Source organism: Manacus vitellinus, unplaced genomic scaffold, assembly GCF_001715985.3.
Source record: "Manacus vitellinus isolate BGI_N305 unplaced genomic scaffold, ASM171598v3 scaffold_6_pilon, whole genome shotgun sequence".
Classification (NCBI taxonomy): domain Eukaryota; kingdom Metazoa; phylum Chordata; class Aves; order Passeriformes; family Pipridae; genus Manacus; species Manacus vitellinus.
In genome coordinates, this window is record NW_021940750.1 from 22,770,227 (window position 1) to 22,790,823 (window position 20,597).

At 35.8% G+C, this 20,597-nt stretch overlaps 1 protein-coding gene across 1 annotated transcript; it reads right to left on the reverse strand.

The window, feature by feature from the left end:
- Positions 1-314: 314 nt before the first annotated feature.
- GTF2A1 (general transcription factor IIA subunit 1) lies at positions 315-20,046 on the reverse strand. The gene is made up of 8 exons (XM_008924934.2): positions 19,936-20,046; positions 18,033-18,240; positions 15,588-15,652; positions 13,407-13,482; positions 12,270-12,403; positions 11,072-11,392; positions 8,946-9,035; positions 315-4,845 (listed from the first exon to the last, which is right to left on the reverse strand). The coding sequence occupies exons 1-8, from the start codon at positions 19,948-19,950 to the stop codon at positions 4,738-4,740; spliced, it is 1,017 nt and encodes a 338-aa protein (XP_008923182.1). The 5' UTR covers positions 19,951-20,046; the 3' UTR covers positions 315-4,737.
- Between the last annotated feature and the right edge of the window lie 551 nt (positions 20,047-20,597).

Below are 20,597 nucleotides of genomic sequence, written 5' to 3' on the forward strand. Positions count from 1 at the left end.
CCAGGATACCATTGGCCCTAACACCATGTTGTTCAATCAGTCTCACTCAACACCTAACACTCAAGTTACCACAGGGAGAAAATACTGAAACAAATACACAAGTCTGGTCTCAAGATTAAACTGTGATTTTTTTCTAAAACATTGTGATGACGTTAAATGGAAAGCCTGCAAGGTAAATTCAAGAAGTAGGTGACAGTGAAATTACCTGCATGAGATGAAAATCAATTCAGAACCTTCAGTGTTATTATGTAGTAGTCATAAGCCTTACATACGAAACAAATGCATATGGAAGATAGTAAATGAAGTGGCAAACATTTTTAAATAACATCTTTAATTAAAGTTTTTGCAAAGGCAAAATATTAAACTTAAAATAGGTCTTAGTACATCAAAATACTAAGTTCTCTAATCGTATTCCAAGCATGGCCTTTGAAACATAATATCCTGTATATCACAGAGGAGCAACCTTGATCTGCAATTGTACAGAATGAATTTTACAAACATAATAAATATATTTACCCCCTTACACATAACAGTATATGTACAACAGCAGTTGACAATAGTAGCTCAGAACAGCAAAAAAGGATAGTCCCCCTCTCCATAATCTACCGGTACCCTATGCACTCTGGAACATGTCTCATTGGATGACTGTACATACAGCTAACCCAAGGTAGTTCTTCCTGTTTAAAAAAGCTCCTTTTGTTTCACAACGTCTAATCCACCAAATAATAATTAAAAAACACACTGCATGAACTGCCTGAAAAAAGTAGACAACATGGAAACCAATGTACTGGTTTTTACATATTTCCCAACCAATCACAGCAATGGGAAAAACGAGACTTTAAATGCCAGACACCAATACAGAACAATATGCAAGTTTCTTCATCTTGTATAGTCACTGATCTCAAAGTCTGAGAAGAACTCTAATCTCAGTCGGGGGGTGTGGGCGGGGTGGGATGGCACACAGTAAACTCCACAATGCTGTGTAAGGCAGCCCAGTATCAATCCAGTGTGTGTTACCGTAAAACCATTGTTCACTTCCTGGACATCTTATTGCATTCTAGTAGGAAGCTTTTGCACTGGGGGAAATTTTGAGGGGCTTTATTGTTTTTAAAGGAGCTTTTACAAATTGAAGAGACTGAATCAATATGAACTTTAGTTAACAAGGTCTCTGACTCCTTCACTGAAATTAAGAAACTTTACTCTGGTAGTGTTATGTGGTGACATAATTACTGCTAACTGTCAAGTGGTGGAATTATTTTCACAGACTCAATGAAGTTTACTTTAACACTCCTAATTGTGCAGCAGAGAGATAAGAAAACATTTATAAAAAAATCTGTTACGTGACACAACATGTTTTTTGCTCTCTTCTAGAAAATGTGCTTCAGAATCACATATCATTCTTGGAAATAAATTCGGACCACAATTATCACTTTAAACAGTGTTTTGGAAACTTAATAATGTTCAAATGCAACTTGTGAGTACAATGCAGGAAACAAGGAGTATGAAGCCTCAAAGAAATCTTGTCGCTATCCAGCAACTGAGGGGGAATAAAAACATATTTTATTTAAATAGTCCAATATAAAGTTCCTTATGTGACTAAATTCTCTATTATCTTCTTAAAAGAAAACATATTTCAATTTGTCTTCCACTTAGATGTTTTTAAATAATTGCACACACTAAAACCCAACAGAACTAGAGCAAAAGAGTTGCTTTTCTGATTGAAGCACTGCAGGAAATTTACTCTCAGGAATCAAAAAAAGTATTGTCATACTGGCAAAACAGGTATTCTGCAAACTGAAAAGGCACAAGACTCAATTTTGCCCAGTTGCTCTACAAGTTTCCACCAGCCATCATGGTTATAATTATGAAATTATCTTTCCCCATTTTTTTCTATCATAAAAAGGTGCTCCATTATCTGTGCAAATTTTAACATAAGCCCTCTTGAAACCATTAATTGTTTCCATTAATACTGAACTATTTAAATTGAAAAAAACCCAACAACAACAACAAAAAAAGCTATTTCTAAAAGGGGGAAAAATTCATTTAATAACTATGAACATGAGAATCCCTTGCCCTCTGAAAGGAATGGTCTCTTTTGAACCTAATGAAATGGTCTGTTCAGTTATATTGTTAAAACCATGATTAAAAGTTCAAGTACAATAATAAAATTAAGCAAACTACATTCTTACAGCAAGCTGCTACAATAAAATGAAATTAAACATGCTTTTTGATTTAAAAAAGGAACACTTGATGTAGCGATAAGAGCACAGATTGGTATGTGCATGGTCTGACTGGCTTTCCCAAAACTTCACAGATATTTGTATTTGAAGACAAAACTTATCTGAAAAGCATACCATACAATTAGCTTGCAAGAGACTGTGCAAGTTCAGAAAGCTTCTAACATCCTTCAGAACAGACTAAGCTTAATTACCTTTAAAGTTCAGCTACCCCTTAAAAATAAATAGAAAGGCGATGCAGTTTCTAGCATATGTATGTGGGTAAAAAATATAATTAAAACTTATGAAAACAAAGTGTTGTACAATTGATCTGGGTTCCAGTAGTACAAAAAGGAATCTATAACTAAAAGGATATTTTTTCCTTTGATTGGTTTGGCTGTGCAGCATTATGGGAATTTTTCTGAAGTCCGCTACTTAAGACTTACTGGTAACAGACATGGAAAAGGTGAGAGAAGGAATTAGTTGGTATATTATTGATTTCCTTGCAGTTGTACATAGAAGTGTCAACAGTGGTAAAAAAAATAAAATATCTGCTTTGTTCAGAAGAAAGCAAACACTGATCAGTTTGAGATACCTTGAAGCCTCAAGCTAAAAATGCACTCTAAATGATGATTCCACTAATAAAGAATTAATTAGAAGAATCATCAATTAACTTGTCATAAAGCTTATGAACGTAGATGACTTTCTAACAACCACATGGCTCTAGACATAGCCTACAGGCAGTTTCAGTCTGTATCAATGAGAACACAGGTGTACAAAATCACAGCAAAAGAACCTCTTTACAATTTGTTGTGATTTTTCTATGTACTATTGAGACTACAAATGCACTTGGAGGCAAATAAATAAGAGTGAATAAAAGTTACATACTGCTAAAATATGCTTGTGACTTCATTAAATGATTCAGAAGTTTCATTCTCAAGCAAAAATCAGAATTCATGTCTGCTTCTCAAAGTCTTCCCTAATTTACTGAAAATTATCTTTGCTATGTTCTTTTTTCATAATCTTTCCAAGCACCCAATGAAACACAAAACTGTTTTTGAAATGGTGAGTTTCTGAAGTATAATGCCCATTCCCTCTCCTTTTTCAAAAGTAACTGCATTTGCAAAAGCAGGGTTTGCAAGAATGACCTATGCACAAAGACAAGTTGTTCACCTTCTGAGGAGAGGAAGGGAAGGAGGGGAGGAACAACTTCATTGCTTTTCACAAATTAAAAAAAAAACCAAACAAAACGAAACCAAAACAACCAAACAAACAATAATAAAAAAGGCAAGTGAAAAAGTGACTACACAAGGTTTAGTGCATCCGACCGCTTGATTTTCTGTTACCAAGACAGTCTAAAGATACTCTAACAAAATTTGTGTTCTCAAAGCTGTGCAGCTCTCTTCATGAAATTACATGCCATCTGGAAACTTTAGAGAGATTAACTGCGGCAGGTAACTTTTGGCTATACTTTTTAGTAAAGCAGATCCTTGATTAAGAGTTGCAGCCAGGAAGTTAGAATTTTTATACAATTTTCTATATCAAAAATTTAGTCATTCCTGTGATCTGTTGAATTATTTGTGGATGTGTGGACTACACACATAGTAAGAAGATAAAGGAATGGATCTATTATGGCATTACCTACACTTGATTCAAAAGGTCTCCAAACCCTTTCTAAGAAAAAAATAATTAAAAAAAAGAATCAATGGAAATTGTGTTATTTGTTTCAGTTCAGTGATGCTGAACCACCACCAAACAGCAAGAACATCATTAACAAGTTAAGCAATCTTTCATCAGGGAGGACCTACAGGTGCCTAGAAATTGAAAAATGAAGCCCTAAAAATCTATCGCATGAAATTAAAATAATTTTGAAATATAAGTGATCATTTTACCATTTTGTAACTGCTAGGAACAACAGCCTGTTTATGGGGAACTGCATTGAAAACAACAAATAGATATAATAATTAATGAGCATATCAGAATTAAAAATATTTTCCTTATACAAGTTATTTAAAATTTAACACCTTAAGTCTTACCCTTCTGTACAAAGCTTGCACGCAGTTTAAGTAACATTCTGACCATCCTCACTACCAAAAGGAAGTGTTCAAAGCAAAGATTTGTACACACAATAAGCATTTTCAGATTAATAATCTATTAAAGGGAATAGTTCCTTCAATCAGTGGAAGAAGTATTTTAAAATCTGAAATCAAGGGGGAGGGGGACAAAGCCTTACATGCTAAATACCAGCTGTAGGTACCTGTATGTAGAATTGATAATTAAGGTATTCCTAACACACAAAACCAGCTCCCAGACAATGCTATAGCTGCTACAGTCCATGGCTTGCTCATCTGAAGTAGTGTCTTTGTTGCCACATTTTACCTTTGTTCCAATACTTTTGTTTATTTCTGATGTGCAGACACACATTTTGATTGGAGTACACATCCAAGTCTCAGCCTTTCCTGCTTTTGATTTTTTTCCTTTTACAAGGGAGTTCGTTTGTTTTGTTTTGTCTTTTAAAACTTCACCATTCTGCATCCCCAATGGCTTTGGAAAATACATAATCTCTTCCATTAAGATTCATGATGCCATCTTTGAGATGAAATTTCCATTTGTTTTTACTTCTGTGAATCTAAAAACAGATGGAAAAAGTTGAACTATTACTCTGCATCAGAAATGGGTAATAATGTATAATTATAAGGGCGGGAAAAGATGGAATAACTATTATACATACATTACTAGTTACTGTAAATATGTTGAAAATCAATTGTGCACTTAGGCATGAAAAACAAAACCTAATTATGCATACATCAGTGTTTTCTGGTTTTGTTTTTTTAATCAGTAGCAGTAACTGTCACAAAACCATGCAAGCACAGAGACACTTCAAAATCCAAAGCATAAAGCACATTTTTACAGGTTGCTGGAAAAGAAGAATGAAGATATATCCACCTCTGATGCTTTAATTTGATTATCTTTGATTACAACAGCCATGAAACTCTACTTGAAAGCTAGAAATCCTTATTTCAACCACTGTAACAAAAAGACCAATGTTTTAAAACAGCCCTGAAAGGCTAAAACACTAAGTTTCATTATTTGTACCTCTTATCTAACTTCTGTTCTGCATGAAAACTAGTTTAGGTTATGTATATATAGATAGCAGGCCTACTTAAACATTCCACTTCTAATCTGAAGCGTTTGACTCTGGATTTCTGAAAGTTAAGTTTTGGTTAAAAGGTAAGTGGATCATTTACAAGGCTTTTAGTCTGAAAATCTCTATGGTACAAAACAAGGTGAGGGTCCCTTCCCCCACGTAACAAATGATAGGCCAAGAGAAAATGGCCTCAAGTTGCTTCAGGGAAGGTCTAGATTGGATATTAGGAAAAACTCCACAAAAACCATTGTCAAACATTGGAACATGGAACATTGCCCCAGGAAATGGTTAAGTCACCATTCCTGGAGGGATTTAAAAGACATGTAAATATGGCACTTACATGCTTCAGTGGTGGACTCAGCAGTGCTGGGTTAACAGTTGGACTTTATGACCTTAGAGGTCTTTTCCAACCTAAGCAATTCTATGATTCTATACATAGTAGTGTTATATTGTAAAATCACTCTTTAACAGCGAGTCTGTTCCATGATTTACATTCCAATTCTCATTGTAAAGAATCAATGAGAAAAGTAGTATCTCCAGTATTGGGAATGAGGCCTGAAGCTTCAGCTTTAAGCTATAGTCTTTCCAGTTAAAATATTGGCCCCTTTAAGGCTTTGTTTAAAACAAGTTTGTAAGATTAAGCTGGGAGATTACTTCAACTAATTGCAACAGCCCAAGAAATACTAGGACAGAAAAAAAAATAAAAAAACCTCATTCCAATGTTTACCAACCCCTCCTGTGAAGAAATTCCTCCTGATGTCCAACCTATAGGTTTAATTTAAAACTAAAGGAAGTTGAACAAAATTCAGTCTAAAGTTCAAGGAGTAAACTTTTGGGAAAAAAAAAATTAAAAAACCCCAACAAAACAAAAAAACCATCACATACTGTAAGAGTAGAACAGACAAATACTTGTCATCTACCAAAAATGTCATCAGAAAGAGCAAAAGATCACCAGTACAATTAAGTAGCAGTACAAGATACTCAAAGAACTTTAACAAAGCTGAAATGCTGTCCAAAAGAGGAAAGATTACAATAAACTTTCACAGACAAAACAAAAACGTAATAAAGCCTGTCTAGAAAAAGTTAAGAAAATTTTACAAAAGGTATAAAACCAGAAAATCCTTCTGCAATTTTCATTAAGCATAAGAAGTCTCCCCATCTACTCTTAGCGTTGTAGGAACAGTAAAGTAGTACCAGCACAGATATGACCATATCACTCAATTAATTATTAGTAATACTGCTTGGTCTGTTCTCACTTTAAGCTAAAAAAAGTAAAAAAAGAAGTCAGTGGCAAAAGTCAGCAAATAAATGAACAAGGAAAGGTCTGGCTTATATATGCTATTTGCTCTACCGAATGGCATTCAACAAAAAACCCTCATCAGAAGCATTTTAGATGCCATGAGGTAAGAAGGAAGATCCTCAGATGGATAAATAACTGAATAAAAATGAGAAAACGAGGGTAAGAACACTGTTTTTACAGTGAAATGAGATCATTTCAGCAAAAGTTTGTGCTGGCTGGAGTCTGCAGTTTAAGAATTCACTAAGCATCTGGAAAATGACAAAACGTCATTGATGATAAAAAAGAACAGTTACTGAAGAGCTGCAGAACAATGTTACTGTCCTTACTGGTGTAATAAAACAGTGGTGGCATTCAATGTACATGAAGGCAGTAACAAGGGAAAAAACTATTTCAATTTACATGGACAATAAAAATGATGGGTTTGAGTTAACAATTAAGTCAGATATGAGATCCCAATGTTCTAAGACTTTTCCATGAGAATATCAGCTCTGTGTTCAGCAGGGCCAAAAGCATACATGAATTATTGCAGAACATTGAGACACCACTTGATAAATGGAAGGTTCACCTGTGTTATTAACAGCTCTGATCGTCCCTCAACCTTATCTACCCTTACCAAATAAGATACAGAAAAATAAAACACATCTGGAGAATGAAAGTAAGAACAATTAAATGTTTGAACACCTGTACAAATAACAAAGCAAAGTGTAGCTCTGATTTCAAAGAGATGACTGAGGAGGGTTATGATGGTCTGCAATACCATAAACAACACCAAGAAAACAAAAAGGCAACACTGTTTAGAACTAAGAGGTATTATATGAAACTAACGGGTTTAAAAACTACGTGATTCTCCACACATCACACAATGCATGTATGAAACTTCTTGTCATAAGAAAGTTTTCAAGGATTCAAACATAATCAAAATAATTTCTGACAAATAAAGGAAAAAATTCTCCGCTGGTCATTGATAAGAAGCCACTATCTCTTTCTCAAGAGACAGTTTACAGAAGGATGGTAAAATGCTCTCTACATGAGCATTGCTACCTCTCTGCCCTTATCTCATAGCTCCAGAGGCATCCACTATCAGCTGATTCAGGATGCTGGGCAGGAGGGATCTCTGCTCAGATCTGAGTTGATCCTGTGTAGTTTAGAGACAAACAAATCAATGATTGCTTGATAAGAGATGAAGTCCTTTCAGAGCATGTAGCACTGGAGGTTAATGATGGACACTATCCCCTACTGAGTTTCCCATTCTTTTAAGAGGGTGAGGATTTCAGAGTAGTTCCTGTCACTCAGCTTCAGCAGCTCCCAACAAGCTTTCCTGACTGCTATTCTGAGATCCCTCACTATCCTTACGAACTGCCTCAAACCAAACAGTTTTGGATTACGGTCTGGAGGAGACAGATGGCTGGGATGTAGATACTGATACCACTTTTCTGTGTCTTCAATTCTCAGTTGAATCTGATGGTAAATCTAAGCAGAATTTGGGTATAACTGAAGATTTTCTAACACAGTCATTCTTTAAAACATAGGAGTTTTTATTCAACAAGCTTACGGGTTTTTTTCTGCTTTAAAAAGAATCCTTATTTATCATAGTCCCATTAATCTAGCATAGGAAAAGAAAGAAAATCCACACTGAATAATCTTTCTGCATATTACCTCAGTCAAAAGGTGTCTGATATCCTCTAGACACACTTTAAAAAATTCCAGGCAGAGATGAATCCTTGTATATTCCAGGGAAAACATGCAAGAACTTACTAATTCCAGAGGAGGCAAGACAGTTCAGCAGAATTCAAAGCAAAACAAGCACAAACATTCTGTATTGCCATTTTGTATAGCACAATGCATAACACAGAAAGAACATTCTCCTCTGGTAACTACTCTATCATCCAGAAGAGGCATTTTTGGTAATCAAGGAACAGTTTTCCAGAAGTCTAAATCCTAATGCTACTTTTTCTATTCGTAGCCACAATAAATGGACAAAGTTATAACAGTTCATCTCTCTCCTGAGCCCAGAGGCCTTTCCTTTTCATTAAAGGGCACAAAAAGACATGATGAAGAAAAATAAAATGCAGCCAAATTTTTCCAAGCTTTACTCATTACCAAGTTTAGTACAAACATGCCACATAAACTTGTTTTAAAAACAGTAATTCTTTCCAATCATATTATAATCTTTACAGATCTACCTGTACTTAACAGTCACAAAGATACTACTTAAAAAATTATTACTTGATAGGAAGAACAGAGAAAGTAGAACTCTTGGATTCTGTTTTGTAAAGATTACCTTATCATACTGGCACACAACAACATTTTCTGTATCAAACAGTTCTTGTCCGTCCTCATCACTCACATCATCTTCACTGTTCAGAGGCTCCTGAAACAAACACATGCAAAAAGTTAGGATGTTCAGCAAGATTAGAGCTCCTACTTTGATTACAGAGCTATTAGATGATTACTTACATGAGGCTACAGTCATGTCTATGAACTACAGGACCCAATATGCATCTGAGGTTGGGAATATTAGGCTTTCTAGTAGAGTGCTGAGGTACATACATTTCCTTCCTACCCTTATTCCTAAGAAGATTACCAGTTTTAGTCTGAGCACTGCAGCCTTCTGTCACAATAATTCTTGCTCCTGATGTTTGCAAAATTTCTTCACAAAAGTATGCAGATTTTTATTTTCCTAAAGCATCTAAGCAGTGGAAAGGTGATGTTAGTCACATCACTCCCTACATGCCCTTAAAAATAAAAACTCCATGGCTTATTCACATTTGTGTACCACAAATGAAATTGATGTACCACAAATGAAAACAGACTTCAACATACACAGGAAATTTTTACAAGGGGGGGAATGCTTTAATATGATCTTGCATAGACACACAGAAAAATAACTTCTCCATACCTTCTAGAATGTATTTTCATGTCCTTAAAAATTAATTTTATTTTTTTCTTTCTGCTAACACACTGTTCCAGCAGAAATTTAAAAAGATTTTTTCATCCCATGTCAATAACAAATGCTTCAAAAGCTAAAACAACCTCTACTAAATGCAGAGCAATAAGTCTGCTGTACAATCCTCATCTTCCCCACCTACTCCCAAGTACATAAGCTAAACAGAGCAGATGCTAGTGAGAGAAAGTGTACCAGAGGTCCTAATTCCTTTCAAAGTAATGCTATGCTTAACTGACTTCAAAAGCTTTAAGTAACCAGTCCACACAAAGTAGCTGCTGATGAGCAAAGGAAGCAAAAATAACAGATCTCTGGTACGCTGATAATGAAGTCTTGGCATATAAAAAAAACTTCCTCAAGAATGCTAGCATTAAGTGTTAAAGAACACCTATTATTTAAGCATGATGACCTCTAAGGCAACTTTTAAAACATTCAAACTGACATCAATGCTGATCAATATAATGGAAAAGCGATGTGAACCCAACAGTGTTAAGACACCACTGTAAATATACTACAGAAAACCTGATTTAACTCCTCGATAAATTTACAAGTTTGACCTGAGTATCCTGCATGGGTTACTGTGAAATACTGCTCATATTGGCATTTTAAATGGAATCTAAAAATCATTGGAAAAGTTGTAGAAAACTCTGGAAGAAATCTGACAGTTCAAAATGCATTTTAGAGACAGATGTAGGGAGTGCCAAGCTTCCCATCAGAGATTAAATATCAGTACTTTTAACTTACTAGTACCTACCTGCCCCCTACCCCTTTTTTTAAGATTTCTTATTCTTGTGGAGCTTTTTGGTGCAACACACTTTTTAAGAACAACTGGCTGAAGTCCATAACCAAGCAAATTCGAAGCAAATTAAGCATATATTAAGAATGCAACAATTCATTCCTTTTCCTATCTACTGATTTTATTAAATCAAGGTCAGATGTGTTTCTAGTAGGTGCTTTATAATCAAATTTGAGTTGTCAAGCTTGTTCTAGTGTAACAGAATGCAATGGAATAGCCAGTGAGATGCAGGTCAGACCATATTTGTTGGTCCCCTCAGTGAACTAAATACATGCTCTCTTTTTTGTTAATCTTCTTAACACCTTGCTTTTTTATGCACTCAGTCTCAAGTGGAGTTGACTATTTCTGTTTGCTCATGCAGGTTTCATACTTCCATGACTGACCTCTCCATGAAATGAAAAAATATTACTGATAAAGTTTTTAAAATGCCATCCATGACGGCTCACAGTCCCCTCTGCCTTCCTCAGCTGCATTTCAAGGTGCTTTACTAATACACACCACTGCCCCAACTTCAACATAGGAAATAATGAACCTTAAGTACAAGGATAAAAGTTATATTCTCAAAAGTATTGAAATATAGTATTATTTGAAACATTTTTCTTTAAAATGTTGACAAAAAAATTTAAATGAAACAACTGTGTTCCAGTCTTCTGAAATAACAGTTTACCTCTTCAACTTGGCCATCTTCACCTCCATCTTTTTCTTTGTCTTCCTCTTCATCATCATCATAGTCTTCTTCCTCATCTTCTTCTTCTTCAGATGATGTGTCCCCTGCTCCATCAACTTGGAGAACAAGTGGTGCTTGTGGTTGTGCCTGTTGTTGCTGTGGTTGCTGCTGACCAGCTGCAGGTATCTGTGCTTGAGCTGGTGTAGGAGCAGCCACTGTTGTAGGTATGACTTGTGTTTTATTTCCTGTAAACAGGATCTGCTGAGGCTGAATAATCACTCCTGTCTGCTGGGAAATCCCTCCAGGGAGAGGAGCCAAAACCTGATGGAATATCATAGCAAGTACTGTGGCTGCTAACATGACAGACAACCACATCACTTACTCAAACAATCAAGGCATATCAATTTGACTTGCACTAATTAGAAAAAAGTTACAAATATTCCACCTATATCAGATACATAGTTTAAATTATAATCACATACCCTTCTTCACTAGTAGGTGTTCATTTCCTAAATTTTGCACTGATAAATTTGAGAAAACCTACTGTCTATCCATTGTAAAACACTAGCACTACTACCACAGATTTCCAAGCACAGCAGAGAAACATCTTTATTCAGGTGAAATATCATTTTAAAAAACATTCTTTATAAAAAAAAAATTTAACTTTAAATTCCCTACAAATTGTTATTCATGCTGAAACTGCAGAACTGTGACACTATGCTAAATTCAATACTTTTACAGTCTGGACACACAGTTGTCCTTGTAATTGAACAAAAGCCCTTGTAAAACACACTGTATTCACTACTAAAATAACCAAGGGGCATGAAGGTGTGAATTTAGGTATTTTCTTCTGTGTGCTATGGGACTTGAAATAATTTTAACCAATAATCACATTTTAACATATAGTACGTAGACTAGGATTATGCACACAATATATTATTGTCATCAGAAGATGCCCAAGAGAAATTTTAAACTGCAGCCAGTCAGGCAAGAATAAAAGTGACATTGAAAACAACATTTCAAAATGAGTTAGTTAAAAACAACCAAACACAACTCCACACCACACTTTTATTTTTTTTTAGATATACCATTTCTGACTGTGTTCTATTTCAATTTGGTCATAAAAATGCAAGCCTTTTTAGTAATTACTACTATGGTTTTTTCTTTCAACTGTACCTATTCAAAAATTTTCCTTTACCTGCTGAATAACAGGTGCTTGTACTCCCCCAGGTTGCATTTGTGGTATGACCTGCTGCTGTAGAACAACTGGCTGCTGTGGTTGAATTATATACTGAGCTCCATTTGCAGTTCTAACTACTTGGAGGATCTGACCTGTAGTAAAATATCAAATTAATCAAATGTACAAGTTCACTTTTTAAATGATCTTTGTCTAGAAGCTTGTTTCCTGGAAGAATACCAATGACAATTAAAAGAGAGAAACATTAAAATGCTTTGTTTTCATCAGTGAAAAGATACTATGCTATAGTAACTGCCGGAAACAAAGAATAGGGTTGTTTACCATCTAAATATGATCATGAGGTATGCAATCCAAAAATGCATTTACTTTTGCAAGGCACAGCCTAATCCTTTAACATAGCATTTTTAAAGCTCCCACCTGTATACATACCTCATGTTTCAAAAGACAGATTTTACAGCTAGAAAGACAAATCAAACAAAAATAGGAATACACAGGTATTAACAATGTAAAAATTCTATCCACTGCTAACACCAAGATATTTCCAGGGTCCTGTAAGATGATGTCCTTTCCTCAGAATTTTTTCCTTCCAATTACATTTCAAAAAATTACTCTGTGTATAACTTTCTTTGCAGTATTAATGTGCAGTTGTTTTTTGGAAAAAAAAAATAATCTATCCTTACATTTCTTGTCCACTTCTCCTTTCTGTTCCCATAATACCTGTACTTGATTTCCTTTCATTATCCTTTAGCTTTATTACCCTTCATCACTTCACAAAATACGTCCAAGACATACACACCTTTGAGAATAGCCTGCAATTCTGAAAAGCAAAAGCTAAGATACATTCCAACATTAGTTTTTCACATTTCTAATGAGAAAGGTGGAATAAGAAAGGAAATTAAATTACATAATCTTGAACATTATACATTTCCCTCAGAGACAGATTTCCTGTTCTCCCTCCAGAGCAAAATGTCAAACCCCATTTACTGAAATAGTTAAGTATATCTGAAAGATGGGACTACCACTACTATAAGGGCGGATTCCTCGATTCTGCTTTTTAAACAGTAAATAACAGAAAGTAAATCCCAGATTTTCTCCCTCCCAAGCACTCTCTAAACTATTGTCTGTTCTCAATCTTACCTGAATTTGTAAGTATCTGCTGAACTGGAGTAACACCAGCAGGGAGAGCCAACGTAGCTGCAGTAGCTGCAGCACTCTGAAATACCAGAAAAGCTTTTTAACCACAAACATTATTGCCAATGTTTCATCTCACAACCTACTGCCTGTACCTTTTTATTGCTGTTTACAATCTTTGCCTGCCAGTTTCTGGCATACATTATACTAATTATAAAAATTATTTTCCTTCTTTGTTAATAGGAGGAAGGTTAAAAAAAAAAATCACTAAGTATCACACCCTAACCCTAACTCCATGTGGTTTCTTGTTTTATCTGCGAGCCCAGCAGATTTTTTTTCTTCTCCTCTGCCTTCTCTGCTAATCTACTAATACACTACAACACTGCATGGTTCATGTGGCAATTTTAGTTACACTTTTTCAGCGCAGCCAAGGGTATGGGCCTAAAAATCTGGAGAAACGTAAGATACTGAAGCAATGATTACGTTCGCCTGTCACATTTTCACAGGGAGTAGTAATCAGGTTACTTTTCTTCATTCTGTAAGTGATTTGCACTTCAAGTCCACATAACACAGCTCCTTTGAGTGAATACACGCATGCTGTGTATTGACTGTTCACAGAATGACTAATTTTTCTCTCAAGACAGTTGATTCGAAGAGAAAGTGAAAGACTTTCAATGGGTCATGATTTGAACCTGCAAGGATACTGAATTCCAACACAATTATGGGAGCTCCAAATACAACAATCTGCTTTAAGTCCTTAACTCGCAGAGGGCAATGGACTTCTCCAGAGGCCTCTCCATTTCAAGGGTCTAACTTCAGCTGCCTGTGGAAAAGCCTCCCTTTATAAGAGAACCATGGCTGATTACTCTTTGCTACTGAAAGGATTTAAACTGTATTACTAGGCAGAGTGCATACTTCCTGTTTATGAGAAACAGGATCTTCCCATACTGGCTGGTCAATATAGTAGTTACAACTGCCAAAATTAGAGATTACCAAGCAAAACTGAAGTGTGCTTCTATGCATCCTCCATCCCAGACAAAGATGGATAAATAAACTCTCATTATTCTCTGCCTTCCAAGATACTCACAGTCTGTCAGATCCACTCTTTTATATCAACTTAAGTGTTTCTAATAAACACAAATAATATTTCCAAATTTATTGTGACCATTTGCTGAACAGGAGTCCCCTGTGGTCTACAATTCATCCACATTTTGACAGCAGCAGAGTTTAAAAAGTTTGGCATACTTATTTTTGCAATACCCCTCAACAAGATCCAAAAAAAAGTATTTTACTGTTGGACTTAAAAAGTTACAAATCCCATTGTAATGGCTGTAAAACAGAAAAGAAAAACATGAATGTTTATGTGCTCTCAGCCTCTAGGTACATCAGGCTATTCAAGTAACAAAGTTCAGGTTCTTTTCTGTAGCAAGATCAGCAGATAACGAAGAAGTGAATGCTAAGCAAGCCGTTGCACTTGAAAATTTATTGCATCATGAAATTTTGTTTCATGGGCTTCCAGTACAGAACTGGTAAGAATGGAATTAATTCTAATCTTAACACACATATTTAACTTATATTAGCTGTTCTTCTTATGGCTTTGCAAACAATTTATTTTTCTTTTAATTAAGCCAGGGAATTTAAAGCAAGAGAAGATAATTAAAATTAACCTCTAGAGACATAAACTGCAAGAAAAGGGTAAATGACCAGACTCAGCTTTATATACTGTCACAAAATTAGTGAATCAAATTAATGTGACCAGCAAAGATCTATGTGAAATGCTAAATCATATCTCACTTGAGATAAACTTAAGTTTCAGAGTAGTCAATGGTTTTCCCTGCATCTAGCACATACAGTATGCTTGCATCAGTTAGTGATGGTGTGTTGTTATAAGAGCATATCATCATGTATACCAACATACTCCAATTTCTGATTTAAAAAAAAAAGTTTTGGTTAAAGCACAGGATCAAGGTAAGTCCTAGATTTGTTATCAGAACTGACATCATGGACTACTACTGATCCCAGACTGTAAGTGCAGCCACAAAACTCAAAGATGGCAGATAGCTTTGGCAGTGTGTCTTAAATTACTTTTAAGCATCTGATGACCAATACCAGATTCATGTTTATTATTTACTCAAAAAAACTTACAAAATGACAGTGTATGCCTGTTTAAACTTCTGCTTTTCTTACCATGCCTGATGCATTCATGTGTGGTATCAGCTTGGAATCTGGCACAATAACCTGCTGCTGAGGTGCTGGAAACAAAAAACAGTGTTTAATGAAAAATACAGTGTATGCCCAAAATAACATCCAAGCCAGAGTAACTTATAAAGAACATCACCCAAACATCCATCACAAAAACAACTACTAAGCAACCTCTGATCTTATTTTTACTCTCGAGACAATATACAACAGCAGGTCTGAGAAGTGATATGACTAGTTTGCCTTTACAGATCTTATTTCAAGGGCTTCAGTTACCTACTCTGAATCTAAGTAAAGTAAGATTTAAAATGTATTCCTGAAATTAAAGGTATTAGTGAAATGTTGATAAACTTGATGATGTCCAATAGCACAGTTCTTCAAAAACATCAACTCAAAATAGTTAACTCTTAAAACAGACTTAAGCGAGGACTGTTGTAAGATGAAGAGTATCAGGATGCTGCAGCTAGCTTGAGTTACAAGCAGTTAGCATAGCTGTTAGCTCATGATTTTCACTGTCTTCGTGTAGCAGAAGCAGATGAAATGCAATCAACTACCTGTCCCACACAACAAAGCAGTTTTAGTGTGCTAAGGGAAACAGACAGCTAAACTATATAAACAATCTGTTGATCATCCAGAAAAACAAGTGCCTAAGCCTATGGAACAAGCAGGCAGCTGCTGCTATTAGCTGTGACAGTAAAGTAAAAAACAGCACAGTAATTTGACAAGCTCTTCTCCATCCAAACCCCTAACAAAGGACACTTAAGAATACTAGGGGTAACAGAGTTTCTGGAAAAGATTCTGGGGTGGAAAGCCCTGCAACCCTACACCAAGATCTGAGGGCATCTCTCCAAGTTTCAGGGAACCCAAGGAGGGCAAAAGAGCTTAATGAAATCTCATGAATCTGTGCCAGGACCACACAAAGGACAGCAGGAATCACCATATTGATCATTCTGATCTCTCCCTGTGACTGCACCAGGTCATGAGAGGAACTACCATTTCCACCATGGAACAGGGAAGTCAAGTAATTCATAAAACTGCATGTCTGTGATTAAAGTGCTCTGATATCCTAATTTAATTTCATTTAGCCTCCACATTGTCACTTCTTTGTAAGCCACAACGTTTGGCAACAATAAATTGGCTTTAAGTGTGTTACTATAGGTAGGATCTTACTGTACCCTAAGAAAAACCCCAAGAGCACGGGGGACTCCTGGTCAGTGGAGGGAACCTAGGTTGGCAAAGTCGCAGCTCCTCCGCGAAGGGGCCACCAGAGGGAGCGGTGAGGAGCTGCCTCATGCTCTGCCACTGTCCTCCCTCGGCAGAGACTCCCGGAGCCCTTGGAACCGCAGGTATTTATTTAGGGGCCTTAATCTCAAAATTAATTTTATCCCAACATTAAAAACTGATTCATGTGTAGCCAAAACACAAAGTACTATAAGAAGAAAACAAGATATCAACCCCTTTTCCCCCAAAAAACCAAAGAAGTGCCCAAAACCAACCACAAAAAAACCCCACACCACGGTAAAAAAATGCCACAAAAACCAGTTCTAGTCACATTAGTTGTATTCTGTGCTGAATATATGGTGGTTGGGTTTTGGCTGGATTTTGGAGGGGCAGGGTGGAAAATAAACCCATATCTATCTTTTGTGCTATGACAACATAGGTTCTCCGATCCATGAAATCTGACAAAAAGACTGAAGTCTGACTACCACAGATAAATATTTTATGCCATAAACTTAATGCACTGAAAAACTCAATCGAGCCTTTCATAGGTGGCAGATTTGTTTACTCAGCATATATACAGTTAAATCCAGTAATATTTCTTATATTTCAAATAAAATTATGATTGCTGAAAAAAATTTCCTTAAATTATTAATGAGGAATACACAGGCCAGTAATTACAAGAAACAATATTTATTGTTATGGCTACCTAAAATACACCTTGAACACCCACATCTACACAACGTGCAATCTTCTAAGACCACAAAAATACATATATATATATATATATATATATATATACACTCAAGACTATTATACAAGCATTTTTCATGTCCTAGTATTGAGTTATGCTTGACAATGGTTTTTTTGAAATAATTTGCTCCTAATGACTTTTTTACCTCATGACTAAACTGCCAACTGCACAAGTATATTGGCTTGAACTTAGAGCTGATAATGGAATTTTCAAAGTCATGTGTTCTCAAAATATGTTATGTTGTAGGAGACCAAGAAAATTCAGCTTTTCCAAAATCTTTTAAAGAATATTACTTAAAACAAATACCAAAATACTTTTTACCAAGACAGTTCTCTTGACCCATTAAATAGAGGCAAATAGAAAGACTAAAAGGTTTCCATCCTGTCCTAGATTTAGAATATGTTAAGGAGTTGGACTAACTTCAGAGTCTTTTGCCAGAGAGTTTAGAGATTAAGTCTGACCTTGCTGAGATGCTGGAATAAGGACCTGTTGTGGCTGAGATTGCTGCTGCACAGTTTGCTGTGGCTGAGGTTGTGTGTGATGGTGGTGGTGATGATGCTGCTGTTGCTGCTGCTGCTGTTGCTGCTGTTGCACCTGCAATAAAAGCTGCTGCTCTTCTGAATGGAAGCCATCTACAGCCTTGGACTGCATCAGCTTGTTCTCCCACAGCTAGTTTGGAAAAGGAAAGAGAACTATCTGTGTACAATTTTTACTCAATGGGATTTGTAACAACATAATGACAGTAATCCAAAATTGATTTTGTTTTCACTGTTTATTTTGTGCAGTCTACTTAGTTCAAAAAGCCTTTAGACAAATATAGACTGGAGAGGTAACTCCACAGAGGTAATGTTTTAAGAAAAGGAGTTAAATATCTCCTGTCAGTCCAACCTCAAGCTTTTATATTCTTTATTTTTTCCATGTGTGGAAGATTCATAACAACTCTAATAGAAGCACAAATAGAGATAAACTGGTAACTTTAAATAAGCCTTCAAGTTTTCCACTTCCCTACATTCTTTCTTACCTCTATAATCACAAAAACAATTCCTTTATTACAGCTTTCCTCAAGACATTTCTTCTTGGAACTCCTCAATAAAAGCTGTTTAAAAACTACTGCCTTGTAACACATTTCAACAGAAACTACCAGCATACCTAAGATACTGCCTCTCTACAAGCATTTACACAGTTTCTACCACAGTATCAAATTCAGCTTCTCCAGCCCTACAGTTCTTTATGTCAGCTGACGTGTCTCCAAAGGACAGTCACAGATGCAAAAAAGCAGTTCTTGCAAAAAGACAGCAATGCAAGTATTTCTAATACATCAGAGTCAAAAAGACTACAGGCACCTAGGACTCATGACTTAAGTCTGCTGAGGGCTCCCTTCCCCTTCAATACTTCATTTTCCTTCTTGTCTCTTTCCTCAATCTTTTCTGACATCATTTGCTGAACACAGCTGTGTCACAAAAACCAAAGTGCTTTTTTTATAGTGCTCACTGCACTTCCACCAAGACAGGTCATGGTCTCATGGGAAAGAAGTCTTTACCTGTTTCTGTCTAGTCAAATTCAAAATTTGTTTCCTTTTCCATCCATTTTTTAATATTTCAAAAATATTGTGAGTGTGGGACACTACACTCTCTGAAGAAGCTGAGACAAACAGGACCTACTTTCCCAGTTTCCTTTTGCTTTATTTCTTTTGGTTGGTTGGTTTTGTTTTGGCTTTCCCCCTGTCTTTTCTCTTCCCCTTCGAATGGCTTCTTTAACTCAGAAGGAATTTGGAGAAAGCCACAGAAGACCCATTAGCTCAGGTTTAATATCCTGCCTTTATTTTGGACTCTTAAAAACAGCTCAACCTCACTCTGTGTAAAAATTCTGAATCCAAGAGCTTGACAAAAGTGTGATGAATACAATGTGATTTATTATGTACCACCTGCCAAAAGACAAGATTTCTGCAAACCACAAACCATACATGCAACAATCTGACAACGCATCCAACAATGCAACTCTTCTTCTTCAGAAAGACAAAAACATCAAGCAGAGCAGACCTTTTTTTTTTCACTGCAGAGAAACCTTAAGAGCTGTCTGTCTCTAAAATAAACATCTTCCCCTTTTTTAAAGATACAATGTTTTGGGGACCAAAATAATACTGAATTCAGATGCCTGCTGTTGTCAGATTAGGGAAAGTAAACAAGGTGAGCATACCTCTCTATACGGCAGTGTAATTCAAATGATAAGGGACTACAGATATGCAGATTAATACAATGCTTAACTAACTAAAAACTAGTATTTCTACTGTGTACAACAGTAACCAGATTTGGAAACTAACTGCTGTATTAGTCTATTTAAAAGAACTTTAAAGTTGCAACTTACAGTTTTGAGTTCCATAAGAACCTGTTCATCCACTCCTTCATCCAGAAAAACTTCTCTGACATCATTGATGACATCTTCAATAACAGACCTGTACAATTTAGGCTTTAAAAAAAACAATAACTAGTCAGCACTGTTTTGAAAGAAATTTATGACTTTGAAATAAGATTTCCTCACATAAAAAAATTCTGAAAACTGCATTACAGAATATACTGCATCTTTTCAAGTGACTAAAATATCCAAAGAGGTATAAATAAACAAGAACAGCTCAAACAAGGTGAAAATGGAAGGGACTACTCATGACCTCTTGTGATATAACTACAGCACAAGTGTTATCAAGCCATGAGGAATATAATTCAAAACAGAGAAGATTGTTTTACATTCAGTCAATTTGTTTTCTGCTTGCAAATGTAGATACTGAATATGCAAAAATACTTGCATGTGTGCAAAATACATCAAAGAACATTAAGAGTTCAAAAACATATTAAGACAAATACAGACAAAAAACTTGTTAGTGCTTGCTAGTTTAACAGGTATCAAATATGGCTCAGAATGATTTTTGAGCTGAAAACCACTGAAGGCCCAAAAAACTGGAAGCATTCATGTGCATATTCTGTTCTTCCTTACACATCTGTTTACAAAAACTCTTGCAGACAGGATATTAG